Raw genomic sequence first — 23,258 nt, forward strand, 5'->3', positions numbered from 1 at the left:
AATTTTGAACAACTTAATTCATGCGAATTGCATTTCACGAAATCTGTCACAAGATTTTGTAGACTAATCAGAATATATTGATATTGTCATAAGAGATAATTAACAATTCGTAGATAACATGCCACGTTCTATTTTAACTGCAAGGGAAAATAATCGTGGATACCGCCTAGATAAGCAATGGTTTCCTGTCCAATCATCCAACCAGAACCTAAATTGATCACCTCTCCCTACTTTACAACCAGATTATCCATGAACCAAGAGAACCTAGACTGCTCACTAGTGAAGGAAATAATGTCTCTCCACCATTGAGAGATTCTATCATTACATGTCTTCATAAAGGGTGGAATTAGGCAGCCATATTTAGCCTCTAATACTCTCACCCACAGAGCTTCCTTCTCATTAATTGCCCTCCATCTCCATTTAGAGACTAGTGCTTTATTAAATTCATATATGTTTCTTATGCCAAGACCACCTTGCTTCTTACTCTTAGTTACTACCTCCCACTTGATCCATGCTATAGATTTATCAACATTTTTTGAGCCCCTCAAAAAGTTACATTGTAAACGGATAATTTGAGATACAACCTTTGAGGGAGTACGATAAAATGATAGAAAGTATAAAGGAATAGATGAAAGAGTAGATTTAATGAGACTAACTCGTCCTCGGATTGAGAGATGCCTTTGCCTCCACGGAGTTAGCTTGCTTTGCATTTTTTGGATTACTATCCTCCAAGTGTCCTCTTTGCGAGCATTAATGCCTACCGGTACACCAAGATAAGTGATCGAGATGGTGAGAATTCCACAATGCAGCACCTCTGCAAATCTGTCCAAAGAGTATCTTTGCACATTAATAGCTCCATGTGAACTTTTATGGAAGTTCATCCTAAGACCTGCAACAATTTCAAAGCATCGTAGGATATATTTTAAGGTTACAATGTTCTTAAAGTTTGGCTCCATGAGAATGATCGTGTCATTCGCGAACGGTTGAATATTAATATTTATCTCTCCTCTCCCAATTTTAAACCCACTCAACAAATTTTCCTCATTGCCTCTCTCACTGGCCCTCCATCCCCTTAGCTATGATTAAAAATAAAAAAGGGGCCAAGGGGTCGCCCTAACAATGAGTATTCTAGCATGCTCTAATCCAAGTGATCCACTGATCTCCAAACCCCAGTCTTCATAGCATATAATATAGAAAATTCCAACTCACAGTATTATAAGTCTTCTTAAAATCGGCTTTAAAGATCAACAAGGGTTTTTTCCACACCTTAGCTTCATTCACCACAACCATTGTGTCTTGAATTTGCCTTCCTCCGACAAAAGAGGTTTTGTGACACCTTTTACCTTGATATACATATTTATATAATAAAATACATAAAAATGCGGAATTACATAAAAGAGATTTTATTTTCTAAATATAAAAGGATTCACATAGGTAAAAGGTTCACATTCACGTTAATCATCAAATTAAAAATTTATAAGAGTATGAAAACATCTCTAGCCCCAAACAAAGTCGTCAATTTTTTTTTTTAAAAAAAAACTAGTTAAACAGCGGAACAACATAAAATAACATGTTCAGAGTATTATACAAATAATATAGAAATTCATACCTCAATGTCACATCCATCAGAGTGTTGTGTCCCAGCGTCCTCTAGCACGAGGTTATTTAAAATCATCCACCTAATCATCTGCTCCCACGAACATAAAATTCGATATCATCACAGGATCTAAACACAAATAACACACATGGAGTAAGTTATCACATTCCTAAATAAGTAGAGATAAACGAAAGTATGCACGCACGCGCACACACACACACACATATAATATACAAGTATAACAAGCTTAACTTAGCATAATTCGCATCATTTTATCACTCATTGCGTAACATCACTTGTCTCAAGGACTTAATTAGAAAATCGCATTTCACACCTTCACATTAATCACGTGTTCAAAACAACACATCTCAAGTACAACACAACATCTCACACTCACAATTCATTACACATCATCATGTAACAAGTCACAATGATCATTACACAAGCGTTATACAACAAATTCACTAAGACTCAATTCTACATGACAAGACGGACCACACACTAGAAGTCATGTCACTCTCACTAGGTGAAATCATAGGGAGACTAGTCAGGGTCACTCTGTTTTGCTAGAACGCTCCAACCATATGAGATCAGCATAGACTTGAAGGAACATTCAAACCGAGTGTATTTACCCCCAAGGCTTACACTCCGAAGAGTTCGTCAGAACCTTTCCCTCCTGATACAGGTTCAACCCAGAAACATTTTAACACGCAAACTCTACCTATGAACTATACAAAACACAGAACTCCTCAATTTTTCTCAAAATAGTTTTGACTTGTCGCACTTCAAAGTGATTAAACTCGTTGGATTCCCGTAGTGGATCCCATCATAATACTCATTGTGTATTAACTCGTCGCCCTTAAAGAATTTTATAATTGTGTGATTGTATAATTCATAACTCATAACTCAATGTGTACAAAATCTCAATACACATGTATCTTACAATTCAACACATGCTCAATTTATCATATACACCCAATCTTAATCACAGTGTTATAATTCCAAGCAATATGTTATCACACCTCATGAATCATATACATATTATACAATATTAATATGTACATGGCACAAACACAGACTTTACCTATGAACTATGCAATACACACAACTATTCAATTGTTTCAAAATCTTTTTAACTCGTTGTGCCTCAAAGTGATTAGACTTGTCAGGTTCCCACATTGGAGCCCATCATATAATTCGTCGCGCATTAACTCCTCGCCCTTAAAGGGTCTTATAATTATGTGATTGCACAGTCCATGGCTCACAACTTAATGCATACAACATCTCAATACACATGTGATCTCACAATTTAACACATACTTAACTTGTCACTTACACGCAATTGATCACATTTCCATAATCCCAAGACAACATATTATCATGCTTTATGCATCATATTCATGTCACACAGTAATATTATTAATATGTTATGTTCATACGATTAGACCCCTCAAACAATTTCACATAATCATATTAAAATCAAAAGAATCAAAATCATAGGTTCAAAAACAGGAAAACACCAAGAGCCCTTAATTTTATCAACCAATTCACATCAGGGCATCAATTGGCCTGTCGAACATAACAATCTCAAAATAAACCTCAATTTGATCCTTTAAGGATCCCTACACATGTTCATCATTCTAACCCCAAATGTGATAAATTCATCCCTTACCTCTTAGCGGGCTCACATGTGTAGTCCAACAGTGATAGTTGCATCTCTAACGTTTTCCTAAGATTTCTCAAGTTTTTTCTCTAGTTGCTCCGCTAGGATTTTCAAGCGTTAGAGAGAAGGAGAAGAGATTGAAATCTCAATTTAACTATCTTAGTGTGAGGGGAATTTCACTCCACAGGAATTATTTAGAAAATCCCAACGGTGGAGTTGTGTGAAAATGTGTTTTGAAGGTGGTGACAAAATTGCAGGACGATCTAACGGTTAATAAGTCTGATATTGTAGTTTTACTTAGATGAGTTTGGGTGTATGAAGGAAAAAGAGAGAGTTTTAGGGGAGGAAGAAGGGAAAACAAATTTGGGAGGAAGAGAAAATGTAGAAACATATCATAAATATAAAAACTAATCTAATATGTTTCTATTTATAAATAGGGTACTCTGAGCCTATTATTTACTCTATTTTCTTTATTTTATTATTTTATAAAAATAAACACTAATTTACTCTTTATAAAAATAATCTAATACATTTATTTTATTTACCTTAAAATCATTATTTTACTTAATAAAACTATTTCTCCTTATTTAATTAATTACAAAAACTTCATTATTTTTCTAAAATTTTATTAATTTTTAAATAAAATTCTTTTAAAAAAATAAGGTGTTACAAGTTTCAATCTCAAAGATAATACTTTAACTATAATCTTATACAAGCTATCAATAAGAGATATTGATCTATAATCTCCAAGACCAATAGGCGCCTCTCTTTTAGGAATAAGGGCTATAAATGACGTGTCGGAACCTCTAGGTAGTTTTCCAAAAGTATGGAATTCCTGCATCATATATTCTCACGATATCATTTCTCATGATGTCCCAAGAGCGCTTAATTAATAAAACGAAAATTGAACCTGCAGGCCTTGGGCTCCAATTTCCATCACATTCCCATATAGCAGCTTTCACTTCATCTGCCTCAAACATTTTCCCCAAGTTCAATCTATCTTCCAAATAGAGCTAAAGCTTACTCTGTCCAATGTTACTCCCAATTCCAAAGGTTGTTGGAATTCGATCTTAAAAAATTTGGCAATTTCCTTTTTGACCCTAGTAGGGTCCTCCGTCCATTCACCGTCTATAGAGATCCACAATTAGATCTTCATCGCCAATTCACAAAGGAGTAAAAAAAGTGGGAATTTGAGTCACCCTCTTGGATCCAACGAATTCTCGAACTTTGATATGTTAAACTTTTTACAATAAAAATCTACTAAATTTTCACCCATTTTAAACCAAACATATATTAAAAAAGATGTCTAAAAAAGAAAATAATATACATTGTATAAATTTCATATACATAACACTACAAAACATTGTGAAACTCAAGTGATATATACACAAAACACATAATACTAAAGTAATATAAGTTACAGTTTTGTTCGATTTCAAAAACAAACCACAAATCGAACCAAATCGATTGGTTTAAAAAAAAATCATTCTAACAAATTCAAAAAGAATCAATTTGGTTTTTTTTTAAAATTTTTTTAATAATTTTCAATTTTTATTTTGGATCGATTTAAATTTGAACATTCTTACTAGCAACTAGCCAAAGTTGTCCCAATAGGGTGCTCCAAGTGTTTATAATTTATAATATATATATATATATATATATATATATTTCTGATTGAACATATTCAAGGTAAAATTATTGAAAACAGTATGGTTGGAACTTGGGAGAGGAATCACCTATCATATCATCCTACACCACTTTCTTGATCAGGAATATATTAGCTGGAAAGGAGAAAGTAACATGAGGGACAGATTCCACGAGAAAAAGTAACTGAATCTCTCACATTCTTTCATCTTCATCATCCTATTCTCTTTATTCTTTAACACTACAGTAGAAAAACAGAATGACCGTAATATTTATACAACAAAAACTGAAAGAATACAGACGAAATCTACTTAACGAGAATAATATTAATATTTCCTGTCAAAAGTTTTTACTAGGTAAGGATAATCAGTCAATTGTTACTTTCTTGAAATCATTGCCAGAAAGTATTATAATCTTTCATTACGTGAGAGATATTCAGAATATGGTAGATGTAAAAATAAAGTTATTAGAGGTAAGATTTCACCATATTTAACAGTGCAGGTGAATAATTAAATTGCAATAAGACACTCGTCTTGAATGGAGCTGTTTGGAGTGAGATTAATTGCAAGAGTCGATCCTATCCTGCCCCATTTAAGATAACGTTTGATAATGTATATCAGCACCGTACGTTACGTAGTTTTAGATATAAAACCCAAACTGTCCCATAAGAACTATATATTGAAGCCTGCTGTATCACACATTCATAAATATTTTTTTCTTTTATAATTAATTAGAATTTTAAAATTAATTTTTTTATATAAATTTAAAGACATGTTTGTTTATATAATTGTTAAGCTAACAAACTACGATTAAGTCAACAATGATTCATCGATCAAATTAAAGGTTTGAATCTCAAAGTTAACCCTTAAAGGCTTTAATTATTTAACCCGCCTTTAAGGATTAGTGTCACAGGTCGCAGCTACTCGATCAAAGAAAGAAAATCCTAATAAAATTAAACTAATTATGTTTTATAAAAAAAAAATACTAGTTAATACACATAAACAATGACATTTTTTTATATATGAAATAAGCATTGAATTTAATTATTAGTAAGTTGATTTGGGATATGGTTTATTTAAATAAGGAGAGACTTCAGATCATATTTACCTTAAAATAATGAATGCCAGTAATCTATTTTGTGAAATATTCCTTATTATTTGTTGAAATACATATGAGACATAACATTAGTCTAAGTGATATGGAGTTGGAATCTTTAACAAAGATTAGATGTTAGCAAAGCTTATTGATATCTAGTACTTATAATATGATAAACAAGTAAAACAAATGGTAAGGACATAAAACTCACTAAATAAGAAACATAACTTGCCTTTTCTTTTTAACCAATGTAGTTAAGTTTTTTAGCTCTTTAGTAAAATTCTAAGGTATTCCTATAAGTTTTGATCTTTTATGTGATTATCAAGTTAATCTTTGATTTGTGAGTATACAAAATCTGTCTCACTCAAAGTTACAGATTTTTCTCACTAGATACAAGAGAATGAAAGCAATAATGTAAAACCAGTCCACCTCCAACTAACTAACTCAGAGCTATATAAAGACTCTGTCCCCTAACCTCTAACTGTCAAAACAGTTATATCAGAAAAATTGTTATAGAGAATATAATTTAACTAACATAATTGTCATAGGCTAGAAGCTTGGAAGATAAGGTAAGTTGGCTGAACCAATTACAACATATTCTTTTGTTTCTATCTAATTAAGAATATATTTTGTGGAAATCAAACTCAAATTTTTTGTTTTAAGTTCTGCATGCATATGTAGCTAACCTCTTCTAATGAGTGTCATATATGAACTTAATCAATAACAAAAAAAGTATTTAGAAGTTATCTAAGAAAACAAAACAAACATTTTTCTTAATCTTAAAACCATATTAATCTCCTTGACTCATACATGTTTTGCATGACTCATTTTATGAACGGACTGATGCTAGAACGAAGCAAAGCTAAGTGTAGAAATAGCATTTTTCCTTTGGGCTTGGGTCACCTATTTAAGTCCGTCCCCCGCAATACAGTACAATGTGATTTTGTAATTTTGTATCATGGTTAGTCTATATAACAGATGTAACCCTATTTGCATAATCAAAAATAGGAACAATCAATCTACTCCCCAAGACATAGGCACACAATTACTTGTTGAACCTTGTTAAATCTTGCATGTGTTTGTGTGTATGCATGTTTTATCTCTTTAGAACTCTAGTTATTGTCTGGTAACAATTGATATCAAAGCTAATGGTTCAACTAGGTGTTAGCTCAAACGAGCATAATAAAATTGGTTATAGATCTAAGCATGAAATCCGATCCCTTGTATCGAAAGTCTTTCTGATGATATATCCATATATGAAGATTAAGAGTCTTCTTGGTAGTGTAGAGGTTAGGTGGCATGTCGTCTTGATGTGAGCTAACGATAATGAAAGTATTTATAACATATTGAGAATAATAGATAAGCTCTAAGGGTCTAATGACCGTGCAAGGGTTTAATAGGAGATGTAATTATTTAGAGCATATTGATGACAATGGATAAGATTTAGGGCGACTATCATTTGAATACTTTGTGGATGAAAAAAGGTTTTTGTTTGATGGAGAATTACTATGTAAAATAGACTCAATCATGACAAATTATCTCGTTATTTGAACTTTGAACTTGATTTTTGAAAAGTGAAACTTTTAGAGAATATCCTTCTTTTATGCCGTCTATGTCCAAACCTAGATAATGTTAGAAGCTTGAAGCCTTTCGCAGTTCCGTCCCAAATTCGCCCGCGTGTTGATCTGATCAAATTTATATGGATAGAGTCCATCGTATGCGCTTTTAATTTTACCATGTATTTGATGCTATACCATAAAATATCACCTTATCCTGACATCTTGCGGGTCCCAAAATGTGCTCCTTTTTTTCAAAAGAATAGAATAATTTTGCAAAGATCAAATCATCATGATCACAACCTTCTTAGGCATGCTTAATGGTGTGTCTGTGAATTTAGACCAGATGAAGGTCTTCTACTAGTTATCAACTAATAACTGATTCCACCCAATGAACCAAAAATTGAAGACCATTCCATCTCAATACTCATCTATATATTGCTTACAAAAACCCATCGGCTGTATAGGTCATATCTCAAACCATGTTATGAGGGATCGCAGTACCACACCCATATCACATTATTGGAGGTGTATGTGTGATATGGGACTATCAAACGTTTATAATTTTGAATAATTTTTGTATGATATGTAATCAAATTTTTCAATATACAAAGAAAATTAAATAAATTGTAATTATGAGTTATATATCGAATTGGTCAAGAGCAAATATATATATATATATATATATATATATATATATATATATATATATATATATATATATATCAGACCATACGATAATTTTTGTGATTTATGAAATTTATGAGTAATTTGTCAATATTGGTAAAAAAATATGAATGTGTACTGTTCATCTTAGTGAATTTTTGAAAGAGAATAAGAATTAAACCTTGAATTTTTTTTCGGTGCTCAGAATTCGAATCAAATTAAGAGGTAAATATTCACTTTCCAAAGCTTGGGGTCCATCAAGCCTAAGACCTATTAAGAAATCAACCTTGATTTAATTTGGAAGATATTGTATTTCAGCTCCATAAAATGGGACAGTATGATCGTGTCTAAAAGGAACATTTAATCAGAAGATCAGCAGCATATATATGCATGTCAACTACTCCATGATAAATACTATAACGTGAGTTAGTACTTAGCCTGAGTCATGAAACGAGTTTAAATAATTTAAACATAAAATTTTTCTTTTGATCTTGAATTTATTTATATAAAAAAATATCAATTCAATAAATTTAAAATTTCATCAAGCCTAATGAGAAATAGGCTGGACTTAATTAGAAGATAGTCATACTATATTTCAACTCCATAAAATGGGAAAATGTGACTTTGACAAAATGAAACATAATAAGAAGATATGCACGACAATTAATCATGACAAATAGTAGAACGGGTTCAAATTTTGTAAACATAAACACGTAATTTTGTGTAATAAGAATGTTTTTTTTTAAATAAAAAAAAACTTTCCCTTATCAGTTTAAAGAATAATTTGTAAAAGAGAAAGAATCCAATCAAGGCCAAGTCGTAATTAATTAATATGAAATAAATCTTAGCTTAACCTAATTCCAAAGGATATTGTATTTTAACTCTAAAAGTGGGACAATATATAATTTTGACATAAAGGAACCTAATAAAAAGATCAAATGCATATGTGCATGACATGACACATGGATTAATTTATACAATTTTATCATCCAAATGGAGAGGTTGACATTCAATAAATATAAGGGTAAATATTTAAATCGGTTGCTAAAAATGTATTTTATTAATATATTAGTTAATGAAAGATGAAAAATAATTTATTTGTCTTTGAATGTGTAAATATGTCGACTGTCGTTAGTTCGATCCGTGAAGTCGAACGTCTTTACTAACATGACAAGTGAAGATTAAAATATCATGAAAAAATATTGTTAATTGGATAGCCTACTTGATAAGATTATTTTCGTCATTAAAATGTTGATGAACTAATTTTTTGTTTATGAAATTTATTTCCTCCTTTCTTTCCTTTTTCTTCTCCTTCTCTTAGATCACGGTCACCTATCCTAAAAAATATTTTTGACAACCCTTCACTCTCTTTCTCTTCTTATTTTTCTTTTTCCTTCTCATACAAATTTCATTTCCAAATTAATAATAAGGAGAGAAAGCAAGAGAAGGGTTGTCGAAAATATCTTTTTATGGTGGCCAGAGATAGTCCAAGAAAAAGAGAAAAAGAAAAGAAAAAATAGGAAAATAAAGGAGGAAATAAATTCTAAAAACAATAAATTAGTTTATCAATATTTTAATAATAAATTAGTCTTGTCGAGTCAGCTATCCAATTGACAATATTTTCTCATGACATTTCAATTTTTACTTGTTACATCAACAAAAATAGATTTGACTAAACTAACGATAGAACTAATATGTCAATATTTTTACATATTTAAGAATAAAAAACAGTGTTTCATCTTTCAGAAATTAATGTCAGCAAAATATATTTTCATGGACGAATTTGAATATTTACTCTAAATATAATTTTGTTTTTTCAATCTCAGAAATACATATTTGGCATCTGAAAATATTTCAAGGGGTTAACTCTCTTACTAGCTGAAAAGAATAATCTAAAAAAAATATCAATCACAAATCATTTGATGTAGGTTTAACCACGTCTACTATTTTGCCACCTTCTTTGATGCTCTAAAATTTACTATTCCAACAGATTCCATCCCTATTGGAGCAAAGATGCAGCAGTGCTTTACATTATTACATATTAACTAATGGACCTATATATATATATATATATACCCTTGCCCCTCAAATTTTATACTCAAAACATAGAGAGCACTTCCTTAATTAGTTTTTTCTTTAATTGCTTGATTTTCTTGTGTAATTGATCGGAAATGGCACCACAAGCAGATTTTGGAAAATTTGGGTTTGAAATAGAAAAGCTCTTTGGCAGGCAAAAGAGTTTTGGCAATGGCAACGCTCCAGCCACTCATCAAAATCTCTGCCAATACAAATTTTATCCAACGTATGGTGCTACCAAGGTGGTTCACATGCATGTAGAAGATGTCAAGTGCAATGAAGCTGCTTCAAGATTCATATCAGAAAAGAGAACGGAGCTTCAGATGAAAGGTTTGTTTGGGCAGTGATTATTAATAATTTAATATTGTAGTTCTACTGAGAAATATTCAGCAGTTTTTTTTTTTCCTTTTTATTATAAACTTTAATTAGATGTCTTCTAGCTCTTGAATCTCTTAGCATACGATGTCTAGTACGTACCATTTTTACTATATAAAAACACTTATGTATGCTTTAGCTCGACGACAAACAGGAAGGTCTTCTGCAGCTTGATCAAGAGTTATTAATTAGGCTCTTTCTATGGCTTAGGTTTCTTTTTTATGTACAAAGACAATATATTACTAATACTATCCATCAAGAAGTTTTGTTCTCGTGATCTTATTATTAAATTTGTAGCAGAAATGAGTTTGAGTAATCATGGACATGGGTTTAAAATATGATTACTAAAAGTTGTTTTATTTATACTATATACTTTCTCTCGAGTTATTATAACGTGCTATAAATCTAATTTGACTCTTAGTACGCACAAGTCTGAGGCACTTGAATTTCCAAAGTTCATTTGTATGCATGGTAAAACAAAAATTCAGGTAAGTCTTAATTTCTATGGGTTATGTTTACGCTTCATAAATTGGCAAGTACAAAGAACTTGCAGTCTGAATATAAAATCATCGAGTAAATTGGTAACTTATATCAATGAAATAATCTTTCATTTGCATCTAGTCCTTGAGTACTTAAGTTTACTAAGCTCGTATTAGTTAGTCCTTAATATACAATAAAATCTAATGCGATCGATAAGTATTTTATAAATATAGGAGCTAACTCCCACGCGTAAGGTAAATTCATAAACTAAATTACAAAATTAGAAAATTTTCTGTGGTCGAAGTTAATTGCTAACATTTACTCTCAAATTTTGCAAAGCGGTGGCTGTATGTAAAACTTGTAATATTTAGAGACAGATCAGATTAGTAGATTAACGAAATATTCTTTGTTAGTTTGAGTGGCCACTGAAAGCATATTTCAGGGATTGTGGTGACAGCATATTTTTTCCACCCAAACTGTGAATGGAGGAACAAAAGTTTTCTTTCTTTTCTTTTTTTTTTTTTTTGAGTGCTACTATTGTAATGTGGCAGCTAGAGAAAATATAGCCTGCTTTGGAGGGGTAATAGGCAGAGCCAGAATTTAGGAGTTAAAAATGAACAGAGAGAATCACGAATTTTAAATTAACCAACTTAATTAACTACAAATGCTAACATTCTCCGCTGATATAGATGCTCGTAAATAGAAGAAACCAATGATAACCATTTGTTTAACCAAAAACATGGTATGAAATACAAAGCCAAACAAAGAAGAATCATTTTTTCATTTTTCACAACTTTTTTTTCTCCTAGCCTCCCAAGGAGGCCTCTAGCTGAAACAAAAAAAAAGTTGAAAAAAAAAAAAGAAGAAAATTGAATAGAGGTATATAGGGAATTAAGGTGCAATGGCCGCTACGAAGAGAATTGGTGTTCTAATTATGTTCTTTGCTCTGGCTTATTATGTGGATGCTATATCAAGAACAAAGCCAGTTGCTAGTCCTGATATCTACAAGGGTAGAAATGTAGCTAAGGATAAAATTGCTCCTGGCGAGAAGATAGTTAATGTCTTGAGTTTTGGAGCCAAACCTGATGGCAAGTTTGATTGCACTCAGGTAGTTAATTTATGAAATTATATCTGTTGTTCAATCATGGTGATTTTGCTTCGGTTTAAAATTTAGCATAGGGCCAAATTCTGCTCAGAATAAACACTAAGAATGTTTACAGATTGTCTTTTTCTTCTCCCTAATTAAAATGTGAAATATATTAACATTGACAATTTTTTCTTGAGCATTGGTAAAATATGATCATATAATTTGATAAGAAGCTTGGTAGAATTACCATACCTTGCAATTAAAACCTAACATTTCACCATGTTTTACAATAACAATTAGCTCTGCTTTTGTCTTTTGATTATTCTTGGAAGAATATTGCAATGCTATTTTTAGGAGTACCACGCTATAAAAGCTAACCATTGTATTTCGAAAGTCCAAGATCTTTCAAATCCTACACGAGAATATGATACTTTCTATGAGGGACTCTAGTTCCATTCCATGGTCAAGCTTGACCAAATATTTTACAATAGGTAGGCCTGGGTTTAGAAAGAGAGATAATTAGAGAATGTAACAAAATATTTCGTAGGTTTAAACTTAAAAAAAAAATCTATTATTATTATTATTGAAGATGTCATGTGTGAAAAGTTACCTATACTGGGAAAGGGATAGGTATTTACCGGCATTTTTTTGCAAGGATGGAAACCGGTACAGTACCCACCCTATCCCGTCCCGCACATGTATGTATATATATTAAATATTAATGTACTTAGAATATGTTACTTAAAAAAATAATTTATATTATATATATACTCTTTTATAAAAAAAAAATATTTATATTTTTCTAATTTTATGATTAACCATAATAGTCTAATAGATAGTATATGTATAAACTTGATTCACATTCTATTTAAGAATATTGAACTATTATTTATTTTTATGTATAAATTAATAAATTTGTTAACAGGTTCTTTTAAGATTATCTTCTAATTGTTAACTGATATTTTATATAGTTTAGTGCTTCAAATAAGTAGGATAGATTCATACCTATTTAATAATTTATATTTATAATATTATTTATTTATGACTTAAGTTTCAACAAATCAATATAATGTTTGCTTGTTTTTAATATTACCTCTAGTCTTATATATAAGAAATAAAAGACAAGATTGTCTTCTTGGTCCTAATTATAATAAATATAAGATTATTTTATTGTTAAATTTTTTTTATTCCTAATTAATTATGAGGTCTCTTAATGTTATGCACTCATTTCTACATAGAAGTGGGTGTATTGATTGAGCTATCAATAAAATAATGTATACTCATTGATTAAAAATCATCTTTGAAAAGAACCACCTCTTAAACATTTAATATCATGGGTAGTATCAAAATAAATTTAAAATTTATGAAAAATTAATTAATTTAACGACTTATATTAGTCTTAATGAATTAAGTAATTACTTCTTATAAATAGGACCAAGCATAGTATTATGTGTAGATATTTTTAATGTTATATTTTAATTACTTAAGAATAAACTTTCAATTTACCTGTAGTAATTTTTTTATTAATATATTTATATTGACTTATTAACTTTATAGATATGTAAAATGTGGATCCCAAGTACAGGTATGGGTATATAGGCATCCAGCAAGTAAGCATGGGGATTAAAGTTATCCATGCTGGTATGAAACCGGGTATAAACTTTTTTTTAAACGTATGGAAACAGGTCCTATAAAATCCTACTCGTTTTCATCCCTATATACCCATAAAAAAAATATAAAAAAAAAGTGGACGTGGAGTGATTTCCCCGCTACATAAAAGATCATCATTTATTCCATTCCTTACAAGATTCTAATATAAGCATCATAAAATTACACTAACATCTCCTGTCTATCTATTTCTACACTAATTCCTTAGTTATTTAAAAAAAAAAAACATTACATCGATCATACTCCCCTAAAAAAAGGTTAGTCTAAACCTTAAAAAACAACAGAGATTTGTATAATTTATTCAAGATAATATAATCAAACCTGGTTTTAACAAAATGTGAAATCACTCAGAGAGGTGAAATCCTTTCATTATGGGATGAAGCAAGGTTCAATCATGCTGAGAAAGATATTCATATTTAGTGTTCAATCATGTTTCCAACAAAACTGATTTTGAAAAAAGATACCTATAGGGAAATTTTTACTAGATTGAAAGTCAAATTTAAATTTTGGCCATTAATGGTGAAATATTGGATGAATTTAGACATTATACTTTAGGTTCTGTACCATGCTACGTATATATGATGTAGAATCACCACGAATTGATATACAACATCTGGTCAGGAGATATTCACTTTTCATAAAAATCTGTCCATGGCATCCTAGAGCACTTCTAGCTTTGAATTTGGGATTAAGGAAACTTCTGGAATTATTTACACGAAATTTATACTGGAGCATATAACTAAGTTCTCATTAAATTAAAATAAGTGTTTAATTAAATTGTTGGCCTAAATACCATTCACAAACTGTTGCAAGTACTGTAGTCTGTAGGGAGAGATCATAAGAAACCACAAGAACAATGAATCAAACTCAAAATTGCTAATACAAAACAAAATCCTTAGGGGGGGAAAATTATCACTAATTTGATGTTGGTTAATTGTACCTGCAGGCTTTCATGGATGCATGGAGAGCAACATGCAAGTCCAATGTGCAAGCCAGGCTTCTGATCCCTCAGGGAAGATTCGTGGTTTCAACAATGTTTTTTGCAGGGCCATGTTTGACTCCAGGGCCCATAACAATCCAAGTTGTAGGCACTGTTGTGGCCACAACAGATATCAGTGAGTATGTGAATGGTGAATGGCTCATGTTTGAGGACCTGGATGGTGTAAAGCTTATTGGTGGTGGTACTTTTGATGGCATGGGTAAGGAATCATGGGCAACAACTGAGAACTGTGAAGCAGACCAAACCGACACTTGCGTCAGAAACCCTAGTGTAAGTCAATATCTATTTAACTTATGAACACAAACATTCTTTGATACTCTCTTTCTAATACATTCTCTCTCTTATATCCGTTGAAATTCATGTGAATCCCACCAGTTTGAAAATGAGATCCACTAAATGAGAAATGAGATCTACATGTTCCATTGAACTAACATAAATTTTAATGAAATCAAATGTTTTTAGTCTTTCAAAACATTTCAAAATGTCATCTTGTCATTATAAAAATTTAATGTGTTTAGTCCCTACATTTTAACAGAAACACCTACTTTTAGTCCTGATGAAAAACTATAACCTCGTAACTTTCGTTAAATGTAGACAAAAAGACATACTATTAAATTTTTATAGAAATTAAAAACAAATTTCGAAATAATTTTGAGGACAATAGAGAAAGTGTCAAAAAGCGAACCTTAGAGGGTGTGTTTTATCTTAATTTGATTTTGAACTGCAGCATTAATCAACAACATGTGGATACGGTTTAGCACTATGTGATTGTGAACTTTGAATGTTTGGTAATGCAGAGTATTTATTTCCACAAAGTCAGGAATGGAATTATACAGAACATCAAATCCGTAAACCCCAAAGGCTTTCATTTTTTTGTCACTAACTGTGCTAACATCAGACTCCGATTACTTAAGCTCACTGCACCAGCTACCAGCCCCAACACCGATGGAATTCATATTAGCAACTCCATCGATGTTAAATTATCTAAAAATACCATTGAAACTGGAGATGATTGTGTTTCCATGATTCAAGGAGTCAACAATATTACTATCAACAAACTGAAATGTGGCCCTGGACACGGTATTAGGTAATGCTAAATTCCTGGCTATATTGATTCACAAATGATAAAAAAGATTATTTTCCACTCCATTAGTCCATATTTGTCAATGCATTAAAATCAGAATGTCCACTACTGGATCATATATAGTTCAATAGTTCTAATTAATTTAATTTTTTATAAAAATTGAGTGATCCATAAAAACATAATTATGGGTTTTGATCCCGACTTAAATGAAAGATAAGTAAATAAACAGTTAGTTAGATTTGTAGTGGTATATATATATATAACACAAGAACGGGATGGTTATTTTAAGACTACGATTTGCTGTGTTCCTTTTTTTCCTTACTCTTAAATGTGCATTGACAGTATTGGAAGTCTTGGAAAGTATGCGGATGAGCAAGAAGTGAAAGACATTCGCGTCAAGAACTGCACGATGGTTGGCACAACCAATGGCCTCAGAATCAAGACATGGCCAGATAAGTATCCAGGTTCAGCATCAGCTATCACCTTCAGTGACATTGTCATGGAAAATGTTAAAAATCCTATCATCATTGACCAAGAGTATGATTGCGAACCAGCAAACTGCCAAAAGAAGGTTTACTTCATTTCTTTCTCTCTTTTTAATCCAGCAAAAATTGTACTATACTGAAGTTATCACACACAATAACCCTGCTAATCAGACCATTCATTTATTTCCATGCAGCCTTCACTTGTAAAGATAAAAGATGTTGTTTTTTCAAACATAAGGGGAACCACAATTTCACCAATTGCAGTGGATTTAAGGTGTAGCAAGCAGTTCCCATGCCAAGATGTTAAACTTAAGAACATAAACCTGAACCTTGGACCCAAGCCGTCGGGTTCCAGATGTACCAATATTAAACCAGTCTATGGGGGTGTTCAAAGACCAGCAGCTTGCCTATAAGTACTTGAAATTTCAAGCATTTTGCAGCTCTGGCAATAAAGAGGGAAGGGAAAGTAATGTTTTGGACAATCAAACCAAATGAGGAAAACATGTAGCATATATATACAGGAGTAGGGGGAAAGGTTTTCAACAATTTGAACCAATTGAATCAACTTCCATGCCTAGTTTTCTGAATATAGAAAAACCAGAAATTGTATATAAAATAAGTGAATTAAGTACTTTTTCTAGCCTTATGTAGTATGTACTCAAAGTGTAAATATAAACATTTCCCTTTATACCAGCCATTCAACTGCCGCCAGATCTTCTTAGAGTGAATCTAGAGAGGTTGTGTGTTGTTTCAAACAGTTGGGTCAGGAACTCATGTATATTAACTGGCTGAGAGGAGTAAATTTCAGAGTATGTCATTCTTGGTTATTAATTTTATCACAAAATACCAGAGAATGAAAACTTCATGTTGTAACTTGCTGCTAATGTTTACCAATTCTAATTATGAAGTAGTTTTTCATTTCAATTCTTTTGTGTTATAAAGTATGAAGCAAAAGATGACAATGATCAACCAAGTTACAACTTTTTCTTTTTTCAAAGTGGTTACATTAGAGCATTCGTTATTACTATTGATGTATCCAGCAGACCAAAAGAAAACTATTGATGTATCCAATATTTTTTTGTGTGTGTGTGGTATTAGACCTTGCTAGGGGCATAGGAGAGGCTCACTACTAGAGTGGTGCTTAAGGGGTCTCACTTGCTGTCCAAGAAGGGAGAAAGGAAATAATAAGTGTGTATTTGGTTTAGAGGAAGAAAATAGAGAAAATAGAAATAGAATAGAAATTTTTGAATTAAAATAGAGTGTAAAAAGTATAAGGTCAAAAAAAAAATACACCCTAAAGCCATATTCCATTAAGGGGTGTTAAATCCCTGACCGAGACTTTTCAGCAAAAAGTCCCAACCCAGAGTATTGTTCATGGGACAGGATCTTATATGTTTTATCCAATCAATCAAATATTGCAAAATATGGGCTCACATTCCTTAGGTAAGGAATTCGATTTAAATTTTGTAGATGAAAAAATTATAATTGAGAAGAAAGATCCAACTAATAGTAATTAATCAGGTTTTCTAATAAATTAATCATCAATAAAACCAATAGATACTTTGTACATGTAATACCTAAACAAAAACAATATTTCAGTTATATAGTACATGAACTTCTCCATCCTGAGGCGTTAAACTTTTTGTTACTTTAAAAAATCAAGGTCGCTTTCACATTGAAGATATTGTGGAAATCTCAGTCCTCCTTCAATGCCATTTAAATGACTAAGAAACCACAATTTTCCTCTCATAAATATCTGCTTATTAGGCTGTGTTGATGCTCTGAAGAAAAAAGTTCTTGGTCTCATTTCCTCAGAGGCTGCCTTTAAAGAAAACATTTTAATATAAGGAAATAAATGCTGGATTCTTTTAGGGACGAATAAGTAACAGCCATCTTTAAATAACAGTAAAACCTACTTATATAAGTGCCTTACCTTTTTTTATTAAAATAAATGCCATACTTTAATACTTTAACTGTGTGAGTACAATCAAATAACTTTATTGTTTGTGCTTTAGGATTTATTTTGTCACAAGTTCTTGCAGAATTTTAAATTAGAATTGGATGTTTCAAAGTGCTTAGCTATTGTTACTGGCTTCATGTCATAAATCATAATTAATATATGACTATGGCTGTTTCCTTGACTATATATCAGGTCGCTTTCCTTGTCATGTTTCCTTGTCGTAGAATAACCCTTTCAAGTAGTCAGGCACCAATTAACTGTGCACCATTACCATGCAGGATCTGTTTCGAAAACTTGCATGGTACTAAATGAAATTTATGACAACATAAAACCTTATGAATGTGTCAAACAGTTACAATTTGAAAGAAAGACTCTACGTTTAGCATATAACAAGATTAAGTTCAGCATAATCCAAGCAACTTAAGATTATAAACTAAACATATTAAAAAGGGTCAGTCCCATGCAAAAGTGCTAATAATAGTAGTAGGAGACTAGGAGTTAACAAAGCATACTTTCAGGATCTGTGCCAAAAATGAAGAATATACTAGCATTAAGCTTTGAGTATAGCAGTTGTTTATATAGTTAGTTCTGAAATTGACATAGCATTTGCCAGGGATTCAACCGCTTTAGCTCCAGAACCTCTAGCTGATTATCTTGCCCCATTTGAAATTCCTCCTGCTGATTCAGCTGAACCACCTTCACTAGATAATAGCCCTTCTGATGGCTCAGCTGAATACATTGAGTTATATTCAACGCTATTAGAATATTTCAATCTGACTCGTTATGGAGCAGTGGCTGATGGGAGGACAGATTCTAGCTCTGTAAGCTCTTGACTTGCATCTAAGAACTCAGTGATGAAGGATTACTTTGCAGGATTTGTAGCTTCTTTTGACTATTTATGCTTTTTACCAATGTAAAATAAAAGTAGTGTAGCTAGAAGCAAGTAAACATCATGTTCTATGTTATGGTATCAGTATCACTAGGTATTTAAGGACAAAGCTTATCTAAATAGTTCCTAGTTGAGACAAATTATTATAAAGGACTTAGCGATCTATTTTGTATTTCCGGGAGATTTCTTTAAATTGGTTTTCAGTTTCACTTATCCTAAGTTTTATCTATTTAAGAATCATGCCCTTTCACACTTTCATTTAGAAATACAAATACTTACTCTGGTTAGGAAGTTGGAGAAGTCATGTCAGAAATGTGATTATAGTATTTAAAACTGAGGATCTTTTGAAATTTGCCAGAGATGCAGGCTAGGAAGCCTCTTTTAGTTTTCTATTTAGACATTAGTCACTGTAGTCCGTAGATAAACAAAAATTTTGATTCTCATTTTATTATAATCAATGTTTTAAATTGCGGTCACAGTTGCAGTTTTATCGTGGTTCTTGATACTGCAGAAAATTATGCGGCCCTCGTTGTGGTCACGGAGACCCCATTGCAATCAAGATCGCAGTCGTAGACATTTTTTAAAACTTTGATTATAACAAATTATATAGTAGTTAGTACTATATGCTTATATGGTAAAGGTAAAATTTGAGGCAAAATAGCTAACAAGTTAGAATATAATGTTGCTAGGCATTCTTGGCAGCATGGGAGGATGCATGCTCTCATACAGGATCCTCAACTTTCTTTGTCCCGAAGGGAACATTCTTTCTTGGTCCAGTCTCATTTTCAGGGCCCTGCCACAATAATGGGTCCCCAAAGATAGAGATAATGGGAACTTTGAAGGCTCCAATCAGCCTCAATGACTTCCCCACCCTTGAATGGGTTGTGTTTAAGAACTTGAATGGCTTCAATCTCCCTGGACTCAATAGTAAGGCAACTTTGGATGCTCAAGGTCAAGAATCCTGGTCAAAAGCTGCTTGCTACAGGGTCATGAAATGCCACAATATCCCTACTGTAAGTCTTAAAATTCAATTACTCAAATGCTCTAATAAAAATTATGTTTCACTAGAGACAATTTTTAGAATGTATTTTGAAGAGTTTATTGTCCTTAAGTGAAACATATCTACCATGTTTGATTCATGCAGGCTTTGAAATTCCTCAATGTTTCAAATGGATCTGTGAGAAATATATCTTTGTTGAATAGTAAGGCGGCCCATGTTAGCATTCACAAGTGTGAGAACATTGATTTCTCTGGTTTCAACATTCATTCACCTGGGACTAGCCCAAACACTGAAGGAATCACCATTAGTGATTCCAATAACATTATTATCACTTGCTGAACAATTGGAGTTGGTGATGACTGTGTCGCCATTGGACCTGGCAGCACCAACATATCTGTGTCATTTGTACATTGTGGTCCAGGTCATGGAATCAGGTTGTATACTTGTATAACAATTACATTGTATTATATTTGTTTGCCTATTTGGATATGCTAATCCACAAGCACTTCAAGAAGGAAAAAATAAGAAGAAGAAAAATGAATAAATTTTTTCATAAGCTTAACTTATGCATTAAGCTAATTTTAATTTCTGAAGAAGTTCATTTCATTTATTTTTTTCTTATTTTCTTCTCCTAGAAGTGTTTCTAGAGAAGTTTATCCAAACAGGTCTTTATTTTAGTAGAATGTGTTCTGTTGTTATGGCAGTGTGGGAATCCTTGGCAAGAGTTCAAATGAGAAGGATGTAGCTGGAGTTCATATTTCAAACTGCATAATTAATGGTACCAAGAACGGTGTCAGGGTGAAAGCATTTGCAAATACTCTGATACTTGTTTTTTACATTAAAGTTCAGTAAAAATTATTGATGTGAAATTTAAATTTTGGTTAGAGAACAATACCCAAAATGTCTACCTAACTAAGAGTCTAACTTACCTGAATTATTATTGTAAATATTCTGATACTTATTTTTTATTCTTACAGATAAAAGAAATACCAAAAATGTCTATGTGCTAAAAAATAACACCTCAATAAAAATGATCAAGAGGGAAAATGTTACTATTTAAAAGTGTGTCATTTTTCAGTTGGAAGAACATGAATGAGACAAAAAAAATGGATACATGTGATTTCAATCTTTGTGCAACTGTAGCATAGAAGCTTATGTATTAATAGTTCTACTAACAATTACCTTTTATTGTGTTTAATTAGCCATCTCAAGTGAAGCTTGAAGACGTGAGCTTCGAGAACATTAGTGGCACTTACAATACCATGCATGGAGTAACTCTGTGGTGCAGCTCTGCTGTCCCTAGTGAGAACATTCTGCTAGCTAACATTAATTTGAACTACACAAAACAAGCAGATATGGAGCAAGAACGTTTCATTGCAAAGGGTGTCTTTCATGATTTACAAGTTGTTAATTCTCAATTCTGATGAAAAACATTTCTGGGTCCTCAAAAGTTGAGAACGGCACATTGATCATGGTTAGTTCTGAAGACATTGAAAACATGGTTTGTTTTTTATTTAGAAAATCCGGCTTGTTTTTTGTTTTTATTTTTTTGACAGAATTATTTAGAAAATATATAGAGAATGTCTTTATCATTTCTATAGAAGAAAATTTTAATATAATTAATGTAAAAAATGATTTCAACGTACCTGTACAATGAAAAACTAAATACATTCCATACGATCTTATGTAAAATTAACTTAAACATTCACTTTTAATCTAAAATATCAAATTATATTATCCCAAATCAATGGCTTAAATGGATACAAATCAGGAAATATAACAAGATTAATAAATCCCCTACATGATTTCAATTTGTTGTCTTGTTAGTACCGTCTCCTTTATTTCTTTTTGGGTTCCAATAGGGTTACATATATAAGAACCTTGTCAAGGAGATATGTGATTCAAAAATAATTATGAACATTTATCCATATGGTGAAAAATACATTAGGCTCAATTGTGTATTTTTATCATTCAATTATTATTATTTTATGAATTTTATCATTTAAGTTTTTTTTGCGAATTTACCACTCAAGTTTTTAATAGTTGCACATTCTATCACCAAGTTTGTTTTCCGTGAATATTTTTACGCACTTTACAATTATATTAGTAACAAAACAATGTTTTTTCGCAAAAAAATTGTAACTTTTTAGTGAAACATCATTATCGTTAAAATGCACAAAAATTAAAAACTTAGATATTAAAATTCACAAAAACAAAAACTTAAGTGGTAAAATTTACAAAATAATAAAAGTTATGTGGTAAAATACACAATTAAGCCAATATATTATTAACAAAAAATTAATATATTTCATAATACTACATGGCAAATTAAACTACACAACTAATTAACTTTTTTGTAAAGCTGTGTTTTTAATCTCTCATATGTTCATAGTAGTTAATGATGTCAAACTAATTAATAAAAGATTAAAAACATAATTTATAAAAAAAAGTTGAGTGACTGTCCGTTAAACTTTTGATGATGTAATAAATCATTGAATTATCAATTGGGTATCACATCATCAATTAATGATATTATTCGACAAAATGGATTAAAATGGTTAAAAGAGAAAAAGTATAGGACACAACGTTAAAAAAATTGTTTAAATACTAAAAGCAAAAATTAAAAAACTTAAATCAAATTAAAAAAAAAATGGGCGGTCAAAAGTGTATTTAACCTATATTTCATTTCATATCATGATATTATTTAATTTAGAGAAAATAGATTATGTATTGACAATGTAAAATAACTATAGGCTATTATCCAACTATAATATATTATATCTATTAAATTTGTTAACTTTATAATAATTATATTTAAAATCATACTAATAATTTGTGATTGGTTAATGGTGCATAACTATTAAATTCATTAATTTATATATCTCAACATAAAGATAATGTATATATCATCTAACAAATTATATATCTTCTAT

The 23,258-nt window shown here is 31.3% G+C and overlaps 1 protein-coding gene across 1 annotated transcript; it reads left to right on the forward strand.

Annotated features, from left to right (window-relative positions):
• The first annotated feature begins 12,000 nt into the window (after positions 1-12,000).
• On the forward strand, positions 12,001-21,749 carry LOC114385837 (polygalacturonase-like). The gene is made up of 11 exons (XM_028345898.1): positions 12,001-12,260; positions 14,854-15,177; positions 15,705-15,994; positions 16,334-16,562; positions 16,671-16,833; positions 19,019-19,257; positions 20,015-20,338; positions 20,470-20,578; positions 20,675-20,759; positions 21,030-21,123; positions 21,528-21,749. The coding sequence occupies exons 1-11, from the start codon at positions 12,054-12,056 to the stop codon at positions 21,747-21,749; spliced, it is 2,286 nt and encodes a 761-aa protein (XP_028201699.1). The 5' UTR covers positions 12,001-12,053.
• Positions 21,750-23,258: the final 1,509 nt, after the last annotated feature.

This window comes from Glycine soja, chromosome 15 (assembly GCF_004193775.1).
Source record: "Glycine soja cultivar W05 chromosome 15, ASM419377v2, whole genome shotgun sequence".
NCBI classification, from domain to species: Eukaryota; Viridiplantae; Streptophyta; class Magnoliopsida; order Fabales; family Fabaceae; genus Glycine; species Glycine soja.